Below are 19,991 nucleotides of genomic sequence, written 5' to 3'. Positions count from 1 at the left end.
TTCTGAACCAGGAAAGGTTTTATTCTTCATGCCCAAGGCTAAGAATAATTGCCCAGAACAAAAAGATAACTTTCAGCCAAGAAATTTTCTCTATTATTATATTTTTAACTTCAACTCACATGATCTGTAATGCCCTGAATTGAAAACTAGAGAGATCAGAGCAAATAATGCTCCATTACACAGCTCCTTGAATTCCTGCAATCCTACTTGGGCAGAGTTATCTGCTTTGGAGGATCAGAACTCCTCCATTTGAGCAATCTGAGGCACAGTTCACATCAGAAATTTCCATAACATCTTGCCAATGTGGTGTTTTTCAGATCCATGACCTCAGCATCTCTGATACTCAGAAAGCCAGTGGTGCTATAGAGAGCAAATTCAGTACAGAAATGCATTTACAGAAAGACTATTCAGACCATTAACATCAATTGTACTCTCTTCTTTGTCGTTAAAAGTTACCTTCCTAATTAGTGTGTTCTGCCAGTTGCATGCAGGAAATGCAGATGCTCTGCTGTTCTTACCCATTGCTTCCACTTTGCAATGATAAAGCAGTTCTTTGATTGGTTTCAGGGTTTGTTCCATGCTTTAATGTGGAATTTCAAATAATCTAACAGATGGCATTGTCATCATTTCTCCTTCCCCACAGAATGAAAATGAACAAACACTTGACATTTCCAATATGTCTTCATCTAATGCGAGAATTTTTAGAAGCCATGGAAGAGCGAAATCTGCTTTGCCTTAGGTGGCCAGAATTGTTAAATGTGTCCTAAAAAGCCTGCAGGAAAAATAGGTATATAAGAACAGAATCAACATGGCTGTGTCTTGTACCACCAGCTCTGCCCATAACAAAGCAGGAACGTGCAATGCCAAAGCTGCTGCAGCTGGAGAATGAGTGTGGAATGTTCATTAGAGAAATTAGCTCGAGCTGCTACAGTGCTTAGAAATCAGCTCACATTTACAAACCTCCAGCAGATGCATCCTTTGGCAAAAGATCCTGCAGGCAGTGATTTGCCATTCATCAAGGATTGCCTCTTAAATCTGGGATCCAGGCAAGGGTGCAGATGACACAGAGGGATAAATTTAGAGATGGCTGAAAACAATTATTTTGATTAAGTCTCCAGCCAATGAGAGTAAGAGTCTTCCTGTTCCTCCCCTTCCCCTTCACTCACCCCCCTCTGATGAAGGAGGAGGAGACTGTGTGAGTATAACTTATCTTCATTTTCCATGTGGTGGATGTTTGGATGTAGGTCTTTCTGCTGCAGACTCTGCTCAGTGTAGTAGGGAGTGTATTTTATGGGATATGATGCCTTGTTTCTGTGTTAGCATCAATTAGTGTTGAAAAAGGAGCTGGAAGGGGAATATGCAAGTTTTCTTTACCGGAAAAAGAGAGACTATACCTGTTAAAATAAAAAAGAAAAGGCTTCTTCTTGACCTCTCCTACCACTAGGGCAAGCCCTCAGACTGGGTGAGTTGGTTCTTGTGGGAAATCTTTGTGAAGTTGTCACCAAGCTCCCCTGGCTCCTGAGCTGCTCTTCGGTCATTCCAGCCTCTCATAGCTTTGGTAGTATTTCCACATCTTAGCAGCTCTCTGTCCAAAGGCAATGCCCACTACTCTTTTTAAAAAAAATCAACAAAGGCATCATTTAACTAATTTGAGCTATTTTATTAGAAACAAAATGATGTTTGTCTGGCTGGAAAACTTGTGTCCACTAAGTTTTGGCTTGCTGTGATTGTAGATCTCTGGGTTTTGTTTTAAAAATAATAATAATATGGAGATAAAATGCCACTTAAAAAAAAAAAATGATTGTCTATACAGGAGTCTTCACATTTTGGGGTTTTCTGAATAGTAGTTTACTTTGGGATTATCACAGACTGGTTTGAGTTGGAAGGGACCTTAAAGCTCATCTCATTCTACCCCCTGCCATGGGTAGGGACACCTTCCACTAGCCCAGGTTGCTCCAAGCCTTGTCCAGCCTGTCCTTGGACACTTCCAGAGATGGGGCAGTCACAGCTTCCCAGAGAAATCCATTCCAGGGCCTCACCACCCTCAGTTTCTTCCTAATACTTAATCTCAGCCTGAGGCCATCGTGCCTCTATGTGTGTAAGTTCAATGCCACTGTAGCTGAAGGCTGAAGTGTGTGGTCATCCTTAAGTTATCTTGCAATTCCTTTCTCCTCATTTCATTTCCATGTGGATCTGAAGAGGTTCTTCCTCCCCTGCTTGGTGTAGTTACTGCTCCTACTTTCACTGTTATATCAGAGTGGGAAAAAAAAGGCCAGAGCTGAGAGTGGTTGGAAAACTGAGCTGAAGAGCTGCAGCTTCTAACACCATAAACTATAACTGCAGAATAAAATAGCAAGTGTGTGGAAAAAGGAAATTTTATCTTATTTACTCTCTGGTAATTGTTGGCCCTTCACTATAGTCAGCTGCCTGTCTCTGATTGACAGCACAATTCCAGACAGAGAAACAAAAATATCCCAGCATTTGAGTAATTTTAAATTTTTTATAGCCTAATACTGCCACAAATAAAAGCCAGTGGAACAAGTAGGCAAATGAAACTCTCTTCATAGGTAAACTGGGTAAATTGGGCAGTGCTGTGGGAAGATTATACCCAGAAGGCACTGAATCTTACTTCAGCAATTTGTGCCCAGAATTAAACAGGATTTGTTCCCTTTTTTTGTTCATTAGACTTAATATTTCTGGTATTGGTTAAGTTCTACACCTAGATTCTTGTTGGGGTGAGGAGTCTGGCAGAGGGAGGAGAGGGAGGGACCAACCTTGCTCAATACCTCACTCAGAAGGAACCTCAATAACTAAATTTCTTACCTGATCTTTGTCAGAAAACCTATTGAGCCCTCCCTTGCTGCTGAGCCAAGCAAATTTGGAATAGTTGGAAATTTCCTGCTGGAAAATTAGTAGTAGATAGTGGTTTTATCTCCTCTTATTTATCCCCACACCCTTGAGAGATGGAAAAAGAATCAATTCTCCAATACAGAGTATAGAAAGTCTTTTTTTCCTGATGGTCTCCAGGTTCTTCTTCCTCAGATGAAGTAGGATGAAAGCCCAGAGGATTTCTGCTGGCTCCCCAGGAATAGTAGCATTAGTAATGTTATTCTGCAGCATCAGACACTTTGGTGTGACTGTTCTTCCTTTACTACTAATTGCAGTTTTTATTTGGCACTCGTAGGCAGTGCTGGGCCTGTGGCAGATGTTTTGGCAGCAAAACACTGGGTGACACAGTAGATCTGCTTGGGGATTTTTATTAGTTTTTCGGGGTTTGAACTATTTTAAGCAGCTGTCTGATTTGAGGACCAACACACAAGTCAAGCTCCATTAACTTGTGAAGTGGATTAGTCATTATACACCTTTGTGGACGTTTTAATTCAGAATTAAAGTGGCTTTAATTGGATTTAGCTTACTTTGCTTTCAAAGTAAATTCAGGTAAATCAAATTAAGGTTAATTCAGTGTAAAGGAGTGGGCAGACATCCTCATTATGGGCTACAGGAAGCAACTGAAAACATGAGACCAGGCTGGATGGAGCCTGGAGCAACCTGGTCTAGGGGAAGTTGTCCCTGCCCATGGCAGGAGGTGGAATGAGAGGAGCTTTAAGGACCCTTCCAACCCAAACCATTCCACGATTTTATAATCATAAATGTTGAGGAGCAGTACTCTTCAGTGGACTGGAGAATCTTTGTGATTTTAGAGACTAGCTTCTTAATTTACCAAAGAAATGTCAGGGGCAACAAATTGAACATAGATAGGAAGAACAAGCTGTAGCTGCTGCATCTTTGGAAGGACAAAAAACTGTAAGTCTACAATTCAAGCTTGAAGTTGGTTCTTGAACAGATCTCTTAGAGGAGTGGGAATTTGCATCCTAAATAACCAAGTATCAATACTAAAGTGAAGAAAGAAGGTGAGTTCACTTAAACAGGACATAATCTATGAAATGAGCAATGGTAGGTGAAGTAGAAAATCACGAGTTTTCACACTATCAGGCTTGTTTGAAGGCTTTACAGGGATTAAAAAAAAAAAAAAAGAAAAGCCAAAACACTGAATCTTAAAGAATACAGGATAAGTTCAATCATACTTTTCCAGCTGTGACCACAGAACCTTCCATTCACCAAGCAGTGTGTTACTGAATGAAGAGCCAGGTGACAGCTGTCCAAGAAAAACCAAAGTGCTCAAGGAGGTGTCACTGATAGAATGACCTGGCTTTTGTGGCTCTTTGATAAATGCTCTTTGGGTATTAATTGCCTCTCCTGTGATGGCAGCAAATGTAATTAATTCTCGATGATGAAACAGTTCCAGTAATCCAAATTACTTCTATTTTAGTACTTTTTTTTTTTTTTTTGACAGGAAGCCTCTTATTTGCCAGCTGTTGACACATTGCCTGGCCCACAGAGTGTGAAGAATGAGGTGCTGCTGCTGACCATTAGGCTGACAAGCTGTGGCCAAGTGGCCACAGATCAGTGTGATGGGCAGGTGCCTGACAAGGTGCTGGGAGCAGCCAACATCTACCAGGCCCTCGTGACGTGGCTGCTCTCTCTGGTGAGTACATGCAGTGCCAGGGCACAAAAGGTTCTGAGTGATGAAGGCTGTGTTTTGACCTCCAGTGAATATATAATCACTCTTGAAATCTCCTCTCTTTACAACAGCTACAAAACAGTGGCTGAAAAACGGGGAAATTATGTTCTAATTCACCTTAGAGTCAGTAAATAAAAGTCTCTCTGAAGTCCGTGGGAGTTGGATTGTGTCTGTAGTTCATGAAGAAGTAAAAAATTGTTGGGCCAGACTCACAATTGTTAAAAGTGGCTGCTGGAAGTGTTTGACTTTTGTCTTTGGAAAAGAAGCTGATGGATACAGATGCCTGTTTCTAACCACTTATTCTAGATAAGAATAGATCCTTTCTGGTAGTCGAGAGGGCTGTAAACAAGTGGGGGACTACTTCATCTTAATTGTCCTTTGGTTCATGTGGTTTTCTCCTCTAAAAAGCCACCTCTTCCTCTCTCCTTCCTCATCCAACCCCTAGGAAAACAGGCAATGTGTATTTTCCCTTCCCACTCTGCATTCTGGCCTTGTTCTTTTCCCTGGGATACCAATACTGATCCATGCAGTCAAGGTAGATTTCACCCTGAGCAGCCAGCCTGCACCAGGCTTTTAAATCACTTAAACTCCACTTAAACAGAATTAATTGTTAATGATGTTCATGCTTCCATTAAAACATTGCTAACATTCTTTAGTGTTAGTTCAGTGCTAATGAAAATCACCACTGGAACAGCCCCAGAGCCTGGATCTTCTATTCAGAGCCTGGTTAGCTCATGACCAGCTGCAGTGTGAGCTTGCTTCTCCTGTGTTATTCCCATTAAAAAGCCCAGAACTCTGATGTGTAGTAGCTCTCTCCAAGCCTCAAAGGATATCTCAGCTTCCAGGGCTTAGTGTCACTCTGCTGAGTGTAGGGTCACATGTTGAGATGGACTTTGTGCTGAAGACAAATGGGGGTAAAATCCATCAATTTATTGCACACAGATTCTCAAACAGCTGTTGCATAGTAATGGAAAATTCTGCAATTCTTTCATTGAAAGAATTGAAAATGTTGCGGCTTTTTTAGACCAAATTCTTATCTGGTAATCTATGTAATTCCACTGACTCCCTGGCTTGTGTAAATCAGCATATCTTTATTGATTTCATTGGAGATGTACTGGTTGGTGCCAGCTGAGAGCATCCTCCAGGTGAAAACATTCCCCAGTGGCAGAGCTGCTGCAGAATTTCCCATGTGAAACCAGTGCTCAGAGCACTCAAGGGCTGGGTACTGATATTGTAAGTGATCCAGCTGACCTGGAAAATCCACTCAGGTACTGTGTTGAGAACATAGTTCTGAAGGCCTTTATCTCACTGTAAATAGTTTGGGCTTATGTGTGCAGTAAACAGCAGAGCTGATAATCCATCTACAGACTGTGGTGGTGGTATAAAGTGTGAGAACAACACTTATCCACCAGAACTCTGGGAAGGAATTCCAATCCTGTAGCTCAAACTTGCCTCTCTCTTCATCCAGAGTGTGTTCTGGTTCAGGCATCTCTGCCTCACAGGGCTGCTCTTCCCTTCTCCTGGCTTTGCTGATTCCCTGTGCCTGGCTTCCCATGGCTTTCTGCCCTCTTTCACCTGTTTTGCAGGTGCTCCAGTGCCTCCATACTCTGTTTCAGGTGTCACTCCTGTCTTTTTTTCTAACCTATAATAAAGTTTTTCATGTATTCTGCATGTTGAAGTGTGTCATGTTTCTTCTGACTTCAAGCAGTCTTCCTACTAGAACCCTCTCTCTGTGGTATTTACAATAATTAGTTATGTCCAGGGTTCATCTTGGGATTGGCAGAAGTCAGTTCTTAGCCTGTTTTGTTTAAATCAGATGTGTATAGTGGAAAATAAGATGTTTGCCTCCCACACACGTGTGCACAAAAAAAACCCATCAAAAAGAACTCACCTCAGTCAAACTGAAAGGGGATTCAGTGGATGGGGATTGATGGGGTTTGGCCTATTAGTGATCACCAATGGGGAAAAGAAAGGCTTATTAGGGAAGCCTCCATTAGCTACTTGGAATTAGATCATCACTTAGCATTGATTTTTGAACTGGGACTGATCTCCTTATCATTGATAAAGGCACACATGGTGCTGCTCTGACAGGAATGTTCTGAGCAGCATGGACAGGGACTCTGTTCTCACTCCTTGCTGAACTAGGGAAATAATGTGCATTTTTGCTGTCACATAGTGAAAAACGCACGTTATTTAATTTGGTCTTTAGCTATGGTTTAACCAGTAGAAAAATCAATAATCTACTAATCAAACTAGAGTGCTCCCTGGATTGTTGTATGTTGGGGGGCTCTACTCAAAGGCAACAGAAAAAGATAAAGGGTTTCTTTTTCAGTCCATCTAAAAGTCAAATTCTGTTCCAATGGATTTACAGGTGTCTCCTTTGAAAAGGAACAATGGCCCCAAAGCTCTGTTTGAGGTGGTGGGGCTGCAGCAGGCCTGGAGGGAGGAAGGCTTGGCCCTCTGTGCTGGTCTGATCCCAGCAGATGAGTCTTCAGCCCAGAGCTGCCCCAGGACCCAGGAGACACAAGTGAGTAGCAGCATTTACACCTGCTGGTTGTGCACGACAGCCATAGGCAGGTACCAGTGTTCTTGACTAAGCACCAGCCCTGCATATGCCAATTTGAGCTCAAATTTCAGCAAGGCAGGAGAGAGCAGCATAAGTGCTGCTCTAAATTGGAGTGGGGGACCAGCCCAGTACTGTGGGAACTGAAAGATTGCTTACAGCTAATTGCCAACCCAAGCTGTCCTCAGTGCTGCTGAATTTAGTTTTTGTGCAGACAAGAAACCAGCTCTCTATGGCATAATTTTTTCTCTATTGCTCATTAGCTGTAACCTCACACTGCAGAAATTTAACTGGCTTCAGAGGAGACACATCTTTGGGACATATAATGGTTTTTCCTCTTGTACTTTAACCATGTGAAGAGTGTGGCATAGGAGAGGGAATACTGTCTTGTTCTTTGGCTCCCAGGAATCAGGGCCTGGAATCATGACCTGAAACTCTGTTCCCTCAAGTCTGGAAGACAACAGGGCCTGTACTGTGCAATAAAACACCAAGCTGGATGGTCTTGCACACAAGCACATGCAGGTGGCACCTGCAATGTGTAGGGCATGATATGAATCTGTGTCCTGAGCACAGCAGAGCTACAAAATAGCAGGTGTGGATTTGTTGGTTCTGTCTTTTCATGGAGCTGATACAATACAGGTTGGAATTCTGAGCATCTTCTTCCTATTTCTTTTTTGGAGACAGTTTTTTAGGTGTTATTGCTACTCTTGCCTGGTATAAATACCTGTCCTACCTATGCAGTGTAGCTGACTCTTACTGGAAAGTGTACCCAGGTATATCTGGGGAGCAACAATCTGTGTGTACCCCAGATCTCCTGAGAACCACTTGCTTGAACAACTATCCTATCACTGAGTATCCTTTGAGGTGCTGCCCTGTGCTCTGCTGAGGCTGCTGAGATCCTCTCAGGGGGCTCAAAGCAATACTTGTGGCTTTAGTGAGCCAATAGTGGAATTTCTGCTCTATTTTTGCCTGTTACACCCCAGTCACGTTAACAGATATACCCCCAGGTATCTGGATTATACCTGCTGGACACATCGTGTGAAGTTTAAATGGAATAGAAGATGTAAACAAGTTTTAAGAACTCAATTAACTTCCCATACTCAGCTGCAGCAAGAGTTCTTCCCTTGCAGCTGCCTGCCTGTGAGCAGCAAAGGTTGAATTTCCCATGATGTATCATAAAGCCTGGAGTTTGACAGCTGTGGCTCCAGTACTCCTGCAAGTAAATGATTGATGCTGGCACCAAAATGTCATGAATAAAACAACTGCCAAAAAAACCCCAAAACAATAAGCATTAGTGTTTGGACAGAAGTGCCCATGGGCAGAGGCTGATGAGAGCAGGCAGTCTGCTGGACTGGACAAAGGTTTAATGCTGATTTCAGTCTCAGGCAACTGAATTCAAGATGTTTTCTCTATGGAGCAAAGCAAATGGAGGAACAGAGACTGACCTGCCTCCTGCCTGGTTGCTCCCTGCTGGTTTCAGGTGAAGGGTTGGGCAAAGCAGCAAAATTATTGAGCACTGTGTATGTTCAGAATATGAACAGTGATATACAATTGAATGAACTTTTGGGCTCAGGCTGCTCTGAGCATTTGGTTGGAGCTGGGGAGGGTTGAATCACAAGTTAGTGGAACAAGCTGTACAGTTCCTCCAGTCCATGTCATGGAATTGTGGTATAGTTTAGGTTGGAAGGGGTCTTTTCAAGGCCATCGAGTCCAAACCCCTGCCATGGGCAGGGACACCTTTCACTATCCCAGGTTGCTCCAAGCCCCGTCCAACCTGGCCTTGGACACTTCCAGGGATGGGGCAGCCACAGCTTCTCTGGGCAACCTGTGCCAGGGCACCACCACCCTCATCATAAAAAACGCACAGAATCACAGAATGTGGGAGTTGGAATGGACCCACAAGGATCATCATGTTCAACCCTTGGCCCAGCACAGGACCATCCCCAAGAGTCACACGTGTGCCTGAGAGTATCATCCAAATGTTCCTTGAGCTCTGTCAGCCCTGGTCAACCACCAACCCAACCTCCCTTTGGGGGAAGAACCTCTTTCTAATATCCAGGCTAAACCTCCCCTGACACAACTTCAGGCCATTCCCTTGGGTCCTGTCAGTGGTCACCTCAGCTGTGACCTGCAGGTATTGGGACAGTTCCTCCAAGCAGGACTGTGGGTGTAACTCAGTTTCCTCTTGTTAGAGGCTCTACCTTTGTGGTTCCACTGACTCTTGTTAATTTTGCCTTCCTGAGGCATTTGTAAAGCTGCTGCTTTCCCCAGCAGAGATCTAAGCTGGTAGGAACAACACAAGTCCAAATGTCAGCCACAGCAGAGACAAGAAAAATAACAGCAAGTGATCCTATCTTCCTGTTCCTTCCCTGGGGCAGCTTGAGCTACAGCTGGAGAGAAATGGGGTGGATTTTGTTCCTTACACTTAAGTCCTCAGTCTCTCATTGTACTGTTAATGTGGAGGGTTTTAATGGTTCAGTAACAAATTTCTGTTGGGGCACTTACTGGCTCGTTCCAGTTGTCTCCTATGGGCACAAAGAGAACCACTTATGAGGGCTTACCTTCAAAATATGACTGGCTTTCCAGGTGCTTTTGTTGCATCTGTTTGCTATAGGAATGTATGCAAATGAGACATACCTAGTATATGTAAATGTTTAATATTATGACAAATTGATATTTTAATGTTCTTAATGTGGAGAGGCCAGAGTCCATTTTTAACCCCCAAAAGGGAACTCTGAGCCATCAACTTCTTATTTACTGTCATCTGTGTGTCTTCTATTATTTATCACATTTTATTTCCCCATCCACAGTTATAAAAGGAGGTATAATAGTGGTCTCTCCAGGCAAAAGCTCCTGTTCTCAGTAGATCAATAAGCCTTTGGGCTTGTTCAACTAGGATGGCATCTATTCCTACATTCAGTAGTTAGTTCTATTTCCTCCCATTTTTGTTGGTTTTTTGGGTTTCAGTTTGGGGTATTTTTATTCTGTCCTTCCCCAAACAGCTAATAAAAATGAGGCAGATTTGAACATCCCTGCATGGTTTTGGTTCCTTATTATCAGAACAAATGCTTAAATACAGACCTCTTGTAATCCCTGCTTGCTGATAGACAAGCTGCAGTTCCAAGCATGTCTGATGGGAATTAGATTTGTAAAGCCTATGCTTTCTAAGAATCTTCCAGGCATTCCCAATTAGGCACGCTGGCACTGTGCAGAGCTCTGTGGCTCCTGTCTGTGCACTTCCTCACTTCATCCTCTGGTGGCTCAGAACAGCTCACAGTCATTAGATTTGGGGCTTTTCTGCAGACCTTTCTTCCTTGGGCTCCACTTTCTGTGTGCAGTAATCATAGACTCATAAAATATTCTGAGCTGGAAGGGACCCTCAAGGACCATGAGTCCAACTCCTGGCCCTGCACAGGACCATCCCCAAGAGTCACACCATGTGCCAGAGAATGTAGTCCAAACCCTCCTGGAGCTCTGGCAGCCTTGGGGCTGTGCCCACTGCCCTGGGGAGCCTGTTCAGTGCCCAACCACCCTCCGGGGGAAGAACCTTTTCCTAATGTCCAGCCTAACCCTGCCCTGACACAGCTCCAGGTCCTGTCCCTGGTCACAGGGAGCAGAGATCAGAGCTGTCCCTCCACTGCCCCTCTTGAGGAAGAGACCCTGATGGGCTCTCCCCTCAGTCTCCTCCAGCTGAGCAGACCAAGTGCCCTCAGCCACTCCTCAGACCCTTCCCTATCCTCGTGTCCCTCCTTTGGACACTCCCCCATAGCTTTAGATCCTTCTGATATTGTGGCCCCCAGCACTCGAGGTGAGGTTGCCCCAGCTCAGAGAAGGACGGGACCGTCACTTCCTTTCAATAGCTGGTGGAAAGAAGATGCTTTGCATAATTGTTGTCTGTTAATTTCTAATTAGGTCTCATTGAGGTCATCAGTTTTGTTCTCTGAAAGTTCTGCTAATTAAGAACCAACCTGAAGAACAATGAGGCTTAGAGGGGAGGTTAAATGATGGAAAACTGTAATTTAGCAGTGAGGTATTCAATGTCAATGTATTAATATCAGTCTCAGTCCTAAAAAAAATCTTAGAATGGTTTGGATTGGAAGAGACTTTAAAGCTCATCTTGTTCCATCCCCCTGTCATGGGCAGGGACACCTTCCACTTGACCAGGTTGCTCCAAGCCCCATCCAACCTGGCCTTGGATACTTCCAGGGATGGGGTGTTAATATATTCATTCATATCCCTATGAAACCCTTTGAAAATAAATGTTTCATTGTACTGGGCTGTTTTAAGGTCCTGTTTATGGCATTTTCTCCCTCTATCAGTGTGGTGTAATCTGCCTTGGAGTAGTATTTGTGAGCTGATGGATGTCATGAGCAGGGTGTGATGGTTTGGGAGGCTGTGGGGTGTTATGTTAGGGATATGCTTTGCAGAATGTGAAGTGCAGCTGTGTGGAACTGGAGTCTGGGATGGCTGCAGACAAACAAGGAACTGTTCCAGGTGCAAGGTACGGAGAGAAAGCTCCTAAGGCAACCACCAATTGATTTTTAACCATTGACTCTTTGCAGAACACAGAAGATCTACGAGGACCATCTGTGTTTTACCAGAAGATTTCTGCATTTCTTGCCTCTACATGGCTTCCAGATGTTATTTGGTGGAGGGCAGAACTGGCCAGTTGCTTCCAAAACCAGCTGTGTCCACTTCTTCATGATATTCCCTCTGTCCTGCTCAGTAACGTTGTTGCTGTTAATCCCGATCCTCAGGTACTGAACAGAAAAGCTTGGAATTCTGGTAATTGTTTTCTCAGATCCAGTAAAACTTGTTCTTTCAGTGTTAACAGATATTCTTGTTTACTTTAGCAAAGTATTTAAGCAGACTTTGAAAACAAATGCTTCTAATATCAGAATATTTTATGATTCTGTGATTTTAGTATCTGTAGATTTCCAGGGAAGTGTGTGAGTTACAAGGATGGAGCACATCTCAAAATCAAGTGCTTCCAATCTCTTGCCTGCCTGGAGTTGTCTGCAAGAATACTCTGCTGTGTATAAGTAGAATAATAATTAACTTTTCACCTCTTTCAGCTTAGCAAGTGCTCTGTAACAAATATTCAAGTGTATGAAATGTTACAAGAATTCATTATACTTAGGGGGGGATTTTATTCCTTAAGGACATCCAAGCTTGCTTTTAGGCCTTTACAAACTTTCCTACCTTAGTGTAAATATTTAGAGTGGGTTTTCAAAGCCAATTTAATATGGCCTGATTTCTATATCTTTTGAGGGAATGTTCCACTTGTTTCTTCCCCATGACTTCACCACAATCGTGGTCTTTTCCCAATATTTCTAAATCGACAAAACTCTTGAGACACAATTCCAGGGAATGGCAAAACCTGCAATTCTAGTTACACAGTGAAGTTTTTAGTTTTGAAAATAACATGGCAGGAGAACCTTTCTGCAGTTTCAACCAGATCTGAGGATTACTGTGACTCTGTGAGAATCAGTGCAAAGCTTAGGGGCTTAGCAGTGCACTTAGCAATTTGCCTAAAGGTTTATCCCACTTTCTGTGGAGGAAAAGGAGGCTTAGTGTTGTTGATTTGCAGTCACTGTGGCTTTCAAGCAGAAGCAAGTGCCATAAAGCAGCCTGACAGACTCGTAAAAGATAAATCTGCAGTCGCTTTTAAGGCATAAACCAAGGCATCCTTTAAAACAGTCAGGGCTTTTATGCAAATCCCTTATTAGGGGAATTATAAGTCATTAGGAGTTGAACAGCAAGATAGCAGACACTTTCTGGGGGTGGATCTTTGCCTTGATGCCACAGAAAACCTGAAGTCAATTTAAAAACCACATTCACTTCTCAAGTTCAAGCCCTCTGTGCCACCCAGGTTCCCAGGCCTGAGTTAGGCTGAGACCACTGCATATTTTGGCTTTTTCATGGAATCATGGAACCACAGGATGGGCTGGCTTGGAAGGAACCTTACAGCTCATCTCGTTCCACCCCCTGCCATGGGCAGGGACACCTTCCACTAGCCCAGGTTGCTCCAAGCCCCATTCAACCTGGGCTTAAACCCTTCCAGGGGCAGCCACGTTTTTTATAGCTGTTCAAGCAGAAAAGTTGATTTTCAAAGCAGGGCTCAATGAGCCACACTCACAGCAGGCAGCAGCTACCACTGATGTGTGCCCTGAAGCTTTACAAAGTGGTACCAACTGAGAATGTTCCCAAGTGTCATTAAAATACAACCAAAAAGTGCTGCATAGAAAATTCAATATCATATTCTTTTAACTTCATTGGTTTGAAGGTTTGGTGCAAAGCCAGTGATCCATGCTTTGCTTTTTATATATTTATGTTTGTTTTGAGGCAGTGTATACAAAATAAGGAGACCAAAGAACCTGCTCCCATGTGGAGAAGCATTCAGTAAGTACCTCCTTTTGCTCCAGGTAAATTAAAGACAGAAATCGTGCCAGGCTGATGTAACAATGCAGTCATTAAACCCCAGGTTAGGTTAGGAGTCACAACATCCCTGTGGAAGTTATTAATGCAAGGTCCCTTGTCAGCAAAAAGAGGATTCCTTCATATTAGCATAAAATAAAAGTATTTTCTGCTGTTAAGCCTTAGGATGCATCAGCCTTAGGGATACAGGCAATATATGTAGTGTTGATGCTGCTTTTCCTCTGCCTCTTTGTTCCATACTGAAATTCTCTTCCTCTCCCTCAGTTGTTCCAGACACTGGGATATTTGCTCACCGTCTTTTGGTCTCCTTCCAGAGCGTCTCCTTGAACTCCCAACCTGTGCAGGTGCCTGCCAGGACAGAGCAGTGAGGACATGGCAGTGCTGTATGGGTCAGTGAGGTTTTTAGGGATGGAGGTTCCCCCTTTTTCCTCAAATGATGAGATTTTTTACTTTTAGTTCCAGAAAATCCATTTTATTGCACCTCCAGGTGATCAGTTCCCTACATGCTGCTCCTTTAGTAGATTCCCTGCTCTGACATGAGGGTTGTTGTTCTCTTTTAAGACAATAGTAATGATTAAGGGCAGGTCTACACAAAGTTCCCTCCTTGCTTTTCACTTACGCAAAACTCCCTTTTTTTTAATTCATTTTTTTTTCCTGGCTAAGCATAGCTAAGAATTCCAGGACTGGGTCCAGGGAGCTGATACTGTCACTCAGTCCTGCCCAAACCATCAGCCAGCACAGACTGACCAAACAGGAAGGCTGATGCATGGGAGGAGGCTGGCAGAAAGTAGAGCAGTTCTTTCCTGTGGTATTTCAGACTTTTGGGTTTCCCCTGCTGGAGTTGACATTAACTGTGTTAGCAGAGGAGCCTCACAAACACAAGCTTTGAAAGTTGCAAGTTTTATTTCAAATACTGAAAGAACCATGAAGTCAAGAAGAGCTGAACATTGCTGATGAAATCCAAATCCCCGTGGATGCCATGGAAAAGCAGAGCCTGGATGCAACACTTGTTGCACTTAAAGGACCTGATTTAGAGATGTAGTTGCCTGAGCTCTGTGTGCAGCCTCTGAAGAGGGAGTGGGAGGCAATTCCAGAAGATCCTTCAGGTCTGTGAATCTGTGTTTCAGCATGAGCTCAATGAGAACACTGAGCTTTAGAGTTTGAGTGCTGTGACATTATTTCATTGGCAGGCAGCACAGCCTTGGTGCCTTCAGCATCTTCCACTGTCTTTTACTGTAACTTCATTTGACTTCCACGCTAAGGGAGTCACGCTCAGGGAACTGTTACTTACTACTACATCAGCTTTTCACCCAACTCTCTTCAGCCTGTGGCTGTGGGGACATTGCCTTTCACACATCCCAAACTGTAATAACTGGGATATGCTGTGGTTCAGTGTCTGGGGGGGGCAATTATGCTGGTTTGATTTGGGGTTATTGCCCCATGTGTTCTCTGTTTGTCCTTTCCTGCTGTGAGGAGCAGCTCTGAACAGCACCTAAGCTGGGCCAAGCCATGTTTTGTTTCCCAGCCCGAGCTTCCTGGAGTGCAGCACAGTTTGCCCAGCTCTGAGACCTGATCCACAGATTGCTGTGAGCTCTGTTTTACTGCTGGATCAGGGCTGTGCTCTCCTCCTCCAAGGCTTGAAAGAGTTGATTGCTGTGCAGCTGAACTGGGCATTAGGGAGGGATAAAACATCCAGAACAGCTCTTCCACATCTGCTTCCCAACCCAGACCAGCAGGATGAGGCCTGCAGCATGCCAGGAGTCCAGCAGCTTGGCTGTTTGAAATCCAGGCTAAAGGTGGAAAGCACAAGTTTCAAAAGGACAGGTTTATCCTGCCCTTTGCTTTCCAAATCTTGCTCATGTCTTGACTTTATCTGAGTTGGTGCAAAGGGTCTGATCTTGCACATCTAGCACCCTGAGTTTGCTGTGCAGCCTGATAAAGTATCAACAGCTTTGGTAAGAGCACATCATCTGACTGATGATTCCACGTGGATATGACTTGTCTGTGGGTGAAACATTTGTCCTGGGACCTCACCTCTGTGCATTTTTAGAAAATCATCTATTGCTGCAGCACGGAATAGCTGCATGGCTGTGCCCTCAGGAGGCAGAAGGGAGAAGGTGACATCCTGGCCCCAGCTGAGTCCTGCTGGAGTCTGTCATTGATTTTCCTGGAGCCAGGAGTTCAGTCATTGGTATTTGTAAGTAAAAAACCCCTAACCTTTAGAAGCAGGAAGGACTACAGTGATGTCTACCAGAGCTGGCACAAAGACATAGCTTGGGGAGGAATAAACCGTTACAGTTTTTCATTCTTCCTAAAATTTGATAGCTCGCATTTAAATTGTGCCTCATTGCTCATTATTCCAGAAAAGAGCAGCTTTAAAGAGCTCTTGAGCTAATGTGCTTTGCCATTAGTGCTGTGCATGATGGGCACAAAGGCTGGGAGTTACTGTCTCACTCTCTCTTCTGTGTTTAAAGATATCCCTTTCCCTGTCCAGAAGGGAAACAATGGGAAGTGAGATCCATTGCAAGCTGCTTGAAATACAGTCATGTCTTCCTTGATTAGCCACCTTTATTCCAGCCTTTTTGCTGCCTGGGATCTTCCTATGGTGCCTCCACATTTCCTATAGGATCTTTTCTTTCCTATAGCATCCTTTCACTTATTAGTCAAATAAAAAAAAATTATTAATACTAATTAAATATATCCTCTTTCATGAGTTCATTCAAATGAGAACCTACAAGGCAAAAATTGTCTCCTGCAAATTGCAAGCTGAAGAAAGCTTCCAGAAAGAGGAAAAAACATGGTAATTTCCCATACATTATTCAGATGAATGACTGGTTCAGAATATGGAGAAGAATTATGTCAAGGAGATCTTGTGCTAAATGCTGTAAATACTAAATTCCTTAGACATCTGAAGAAAGTGTGCACAGTGGGAGGGAAGATGTGCAGGGAACACTGTGTTAATCTGGATTCCCCAAGGAATATTATGTTAATTTATTGGGATTTATGGCACTGGGGAGAGGAGAGAGTTTGAGAGCGATGCTGCCTAAATCAGGGGCATGATTTGGTGAATCACATCAGACACGAGCTGTGCTGGAGTGAGAGAAGCTGCCTTTGTCACCCCAATGTGCTCAGTGGGGCTGGAAGGGAGAAGTTCTGGAATTTCCAGTGGCTCTGGAGGTGCTGGGAGATGCAGCATCATCCTCGGAGGGGTTTCCTGTTGCCTCACAGTGATAACAGCTGAGCACATCCTTGCCTTGGGAAGGACCTTGTTTGTGAGGAGAGGAAATTGTGGAGTACATGGGGATTCTTTCTGCAGTTTCTGTTTTCCTGCTCTGGCTGGGAAGCAGCCTGGAAGACTCATTGCAACTTTAAAGAGCCTCTTAGATCATCTGACAGCAAAAGCTATTTCTTTGTTGTCAGAGGTGGGAACAGAAACACTGGAAGCACAAAGAAGAGATCATGGGTTTGGTCGTATTTCTGGATGACAGTTAAATATTTATGGGTTTGCTGCACGCAGCTCCAGCCTTCTCTGAAATGTGCTTATTCTTGTTTCTGCTCAGGATTTTACAACACATTTTTGTTCTGCTGCGAATTTCCTTCCCATAACTATCTGGCTTCATCTGGGTAATATTGCCTGAAACAAAGCAGTAGCTCAGGGTTTCTTCTAAATGCTTTTTGAAAAACTGGTGAATGTTCAATGTTAGTTATGGTTCAAACTGGTCTTTTTCAGTGTTATAAGGTAGCAGATATTGCAATTTGGCACTCAAAAAAGAACAAAGATAATTGACTAAAAGCAATAATACAAATGGGATGTTATGGACGTGCCTTCCCTTCCTGCTCTTCCTGATTGTGGCAGTTTGGGTGGAGAGGATTTCAGGGCTGTAAGAAGCCCTGCAGACACAGCATGGCAATGGTCATGGTTCTGTGAGTCTGGGGTTTGAAACCTGTCATAAGTCAGAGTATCCCTGGGGCTGTGCAGCTGCCACTGGCTGATGTAGGGAACCTTCCTCCCTGGGATAATGCCTTTCCCATGAGATGTAAGGTTGTTACAGTGCTGAGTCTGCAGAGCCTCACAGGAGAGGTATTTTCAGGTAGTTATCCTCCTCTTTTCTTGTGGGGGAATCTCCTCTCCTCCCACTGGGAGACAGGTCAGCACTCAGAGGTGATGGATCCACTGGCCTGGGAGAGGCTTCCTCAGATGCTGTGTTGGCACAGAAGTTTTACAGCTGGTGTGATGTTGTTGGAGGTGTGAGAGGAATGAGCCCTGAGGTGAAACCAATACAGTTCTCACACCTACAGTCTTGTGGAACATTAGAAGTAGCACTAAAGTATCATAAATAGTGTGGAATTTGCCAGTTATTTCAGTGACTGTAAGGTCCTGCAACTGCCTGTGGAAGGTTGCTTTGTGTTATGTGTTAAACAGGGCTCATCTCAGTATTACAATGACTGACTTGATGCAATTCTCTCCTACATGCACAGGGAAAGTGACTTTCTCCCTGGTTTTCCTGCTCATGGATAGAAAGGCTATGCCAGGAGTTTGCCACTGGTGCATTTTAGGTAGACTGGACAAAGCAGGGCCCTCATGCCACGGCCATCTGTCTGTTCCTAACTAATGAGGAGAAGGACTTTCTAGGAGAACTAAGACTTTTCAAACTTCATTTTCTGCTGCTTTGTGAACTCACATTCAGGTTGGTTGTTAGAAAACAGAATCTGACTGATCTCAGTAACAATTTCCCACAGGTGTGAATTCCCAGGTGTGGCCAGATCCCTGCTCTGGCAGGGAGGGAGGCTGGCCTGGGATCACCCTCATCCACAGCTTACACCGTGGTCCTTCCTGAAGGGCAGATTTTACCTTGGATTTCCCCGTGTGTCCTGACTGGGGCTGGATGATTACCTTGAAGGTTTCTATGGAAATAGGGGCTGGTGGTGGTTTGACCACATTTGTCTCTTCTCTTCCTCCTTCTTGAAAGTTCAGAGATGTGAGGTTTTTTTGAAGGAATAACTTGAATAAATAGAAGACTGGGGTCTTGCTGCATTCCTCTTTTGTACATTGGGAATACTGTACCAGTGTTGCACGTGGGAGATGACATCTTACATTGGAAATAGAGGTGATCTTCTGTCTCCTTGAATGCCCTTTCCCTCTGATGATCTTTTCCACAGCAACCAAGTGTAATTGCACCAGTGGAAGCAGGAGAGCAATGAATTGCAGGACAGAATGGACAAAGCCACTGAGAGATGCCAAAGCTCTGAGTTTGGGGTAGTTGATTTGATTGAAAAGCATGAAAAGTGAAATCCCCGGTTCTGCTTTTAGGCAAATATCTCATGAAGTGCAGGAAATAGAGGAAAGAGACAACATAAAAGGTTACTGAAGTGGAAAGGCAGTTGTCAGAGGGGTTCTAATATTCCGATTAATTTGATTTTCTGGTTGTTATTTTTATAACATTTGTAGAATGCTGTGAAGTGCCTGTCGTAGGCCAACCAGCACACACAGAATGTCTCAGGTGATTACACAATTAATCAGCTTTATATGTACCTCAGAATGCACAATGGATGCTTCTCCATACACTGATAGCCCATTTTCTCTCCATAATAAAAGTCCTGATGAGACCATGTTGAAAACTAATTTCTTTTTCTGCTTTTTGGAAAGGTCAGTCCACATGAGATGAGGACAAATTAACGACTGCTGTAAATCAGAGTAGAGTCTTTAAAAGTGAAGCCTCATCTGAGCCTGTATCTCAAAAGTGACAATTTTTTTTCATTCTTGGAATGAATCCTGCCCACTCTGAACTCTGCCTAAATGCATCTGTGTTTCTGGAATCTTCAGTATCAATTCTTCCCAAGCCAGAACTTGACAAACATGACTTTCAAAAGTTCTTTGTCCCTGGACTGTGGCCTTGCTTACTGAGCATCCAGTCGCAGCACATTCTCATGAGTGACACATCCTTACACTTGCACTTGTACAACTTGCTTGCTTGGCTGCCCAGAAAATGTATGAGAAACAAAATAAGGTGCTGAGCTGGGAAATGCTGCACTGTGACCTAAATGGCAGCTTTTTGCCTCTCCCTGGGTATGTGACACAGTAAGTCTCACAGATATGTGTCACTTGTGGTGACATGAGCGCAGGAGAAATGCCCTATTTTGGTTACAGGCATGTAAAAGTTCATGAAATTTCTTCCCTACCCTTCCATTTGATTAGTTAATTAGAGCATTGCTTTCACAAAGCCCTTTTCTGCTGAGTGCTCAGCACAGTCGTGGAGAATCGAGGGCTCTGCTCAGATCCGTCTGCTATGGATGGAACTCCTGGTGATACCTGTGGGTGTTCTGTGTGCTGGGGAGTCTCTGGATTGGACACTGGGAATGCTCAGGCTCTCGGGAAGCAGTTGCAGATTCATATTCTTGGGATATCAC

At 43.8% G+C, this 19,991-nt stretch overlaps 1 protein-coding gene across 8 annotated transcripts in view; it reads left to right on the top strand.

Moving 5' to 3' along the window:
• Positions 1-19,991, top strand: part of C16H16orf71 (chromosome 16 C16orf71 homolog) — a 93,066-nt gene that overhangs the window by 26,059 nt on the left and 47,016 nt on the right. For all 8 annotated transcript variants that reach the window (XM_032704144.1, XM_032704150.1, XM_032704148.1 and 5 more), the window contains 3 exons: positions 4,355-4,546; positions 6,954-7,109; positions 11,708-11,902. In XM_032704144.1, coding sequence (XP_032560035.1) covers positions 4,355-4,546; positions 6,954-7,109; positions 11,708-11,902 — 543 coding nt within the window. The remainder of the gene's footprint in view (positions 1-4,354; positions 4,547-6,953; positions 7,110-11,707; positions 11,903-19,991) is intronic.

This window comes from Chiroxiphia lanceolata, chromosome 16 (genome assembly GCF_009829145.1).
Source record: "Chiroxiphia lanceolata isolate bChiLan1 chromosome 16, bChiLan1.pri, whole genome shotgun sequence".
In the NCBI taxonomy this organism is placed as follows: domain Eukaryota; kingdom Metazoa; phylum Chordata; class Aves; order Passeriformes; family Pipridae; genus Chiroxiphia; species Chiroxiphia lanceolata.
Note: the sequence above shows the minus strand (reverse complement) of the source record. Positions and strands in the feature narration are given on the sequence as shown.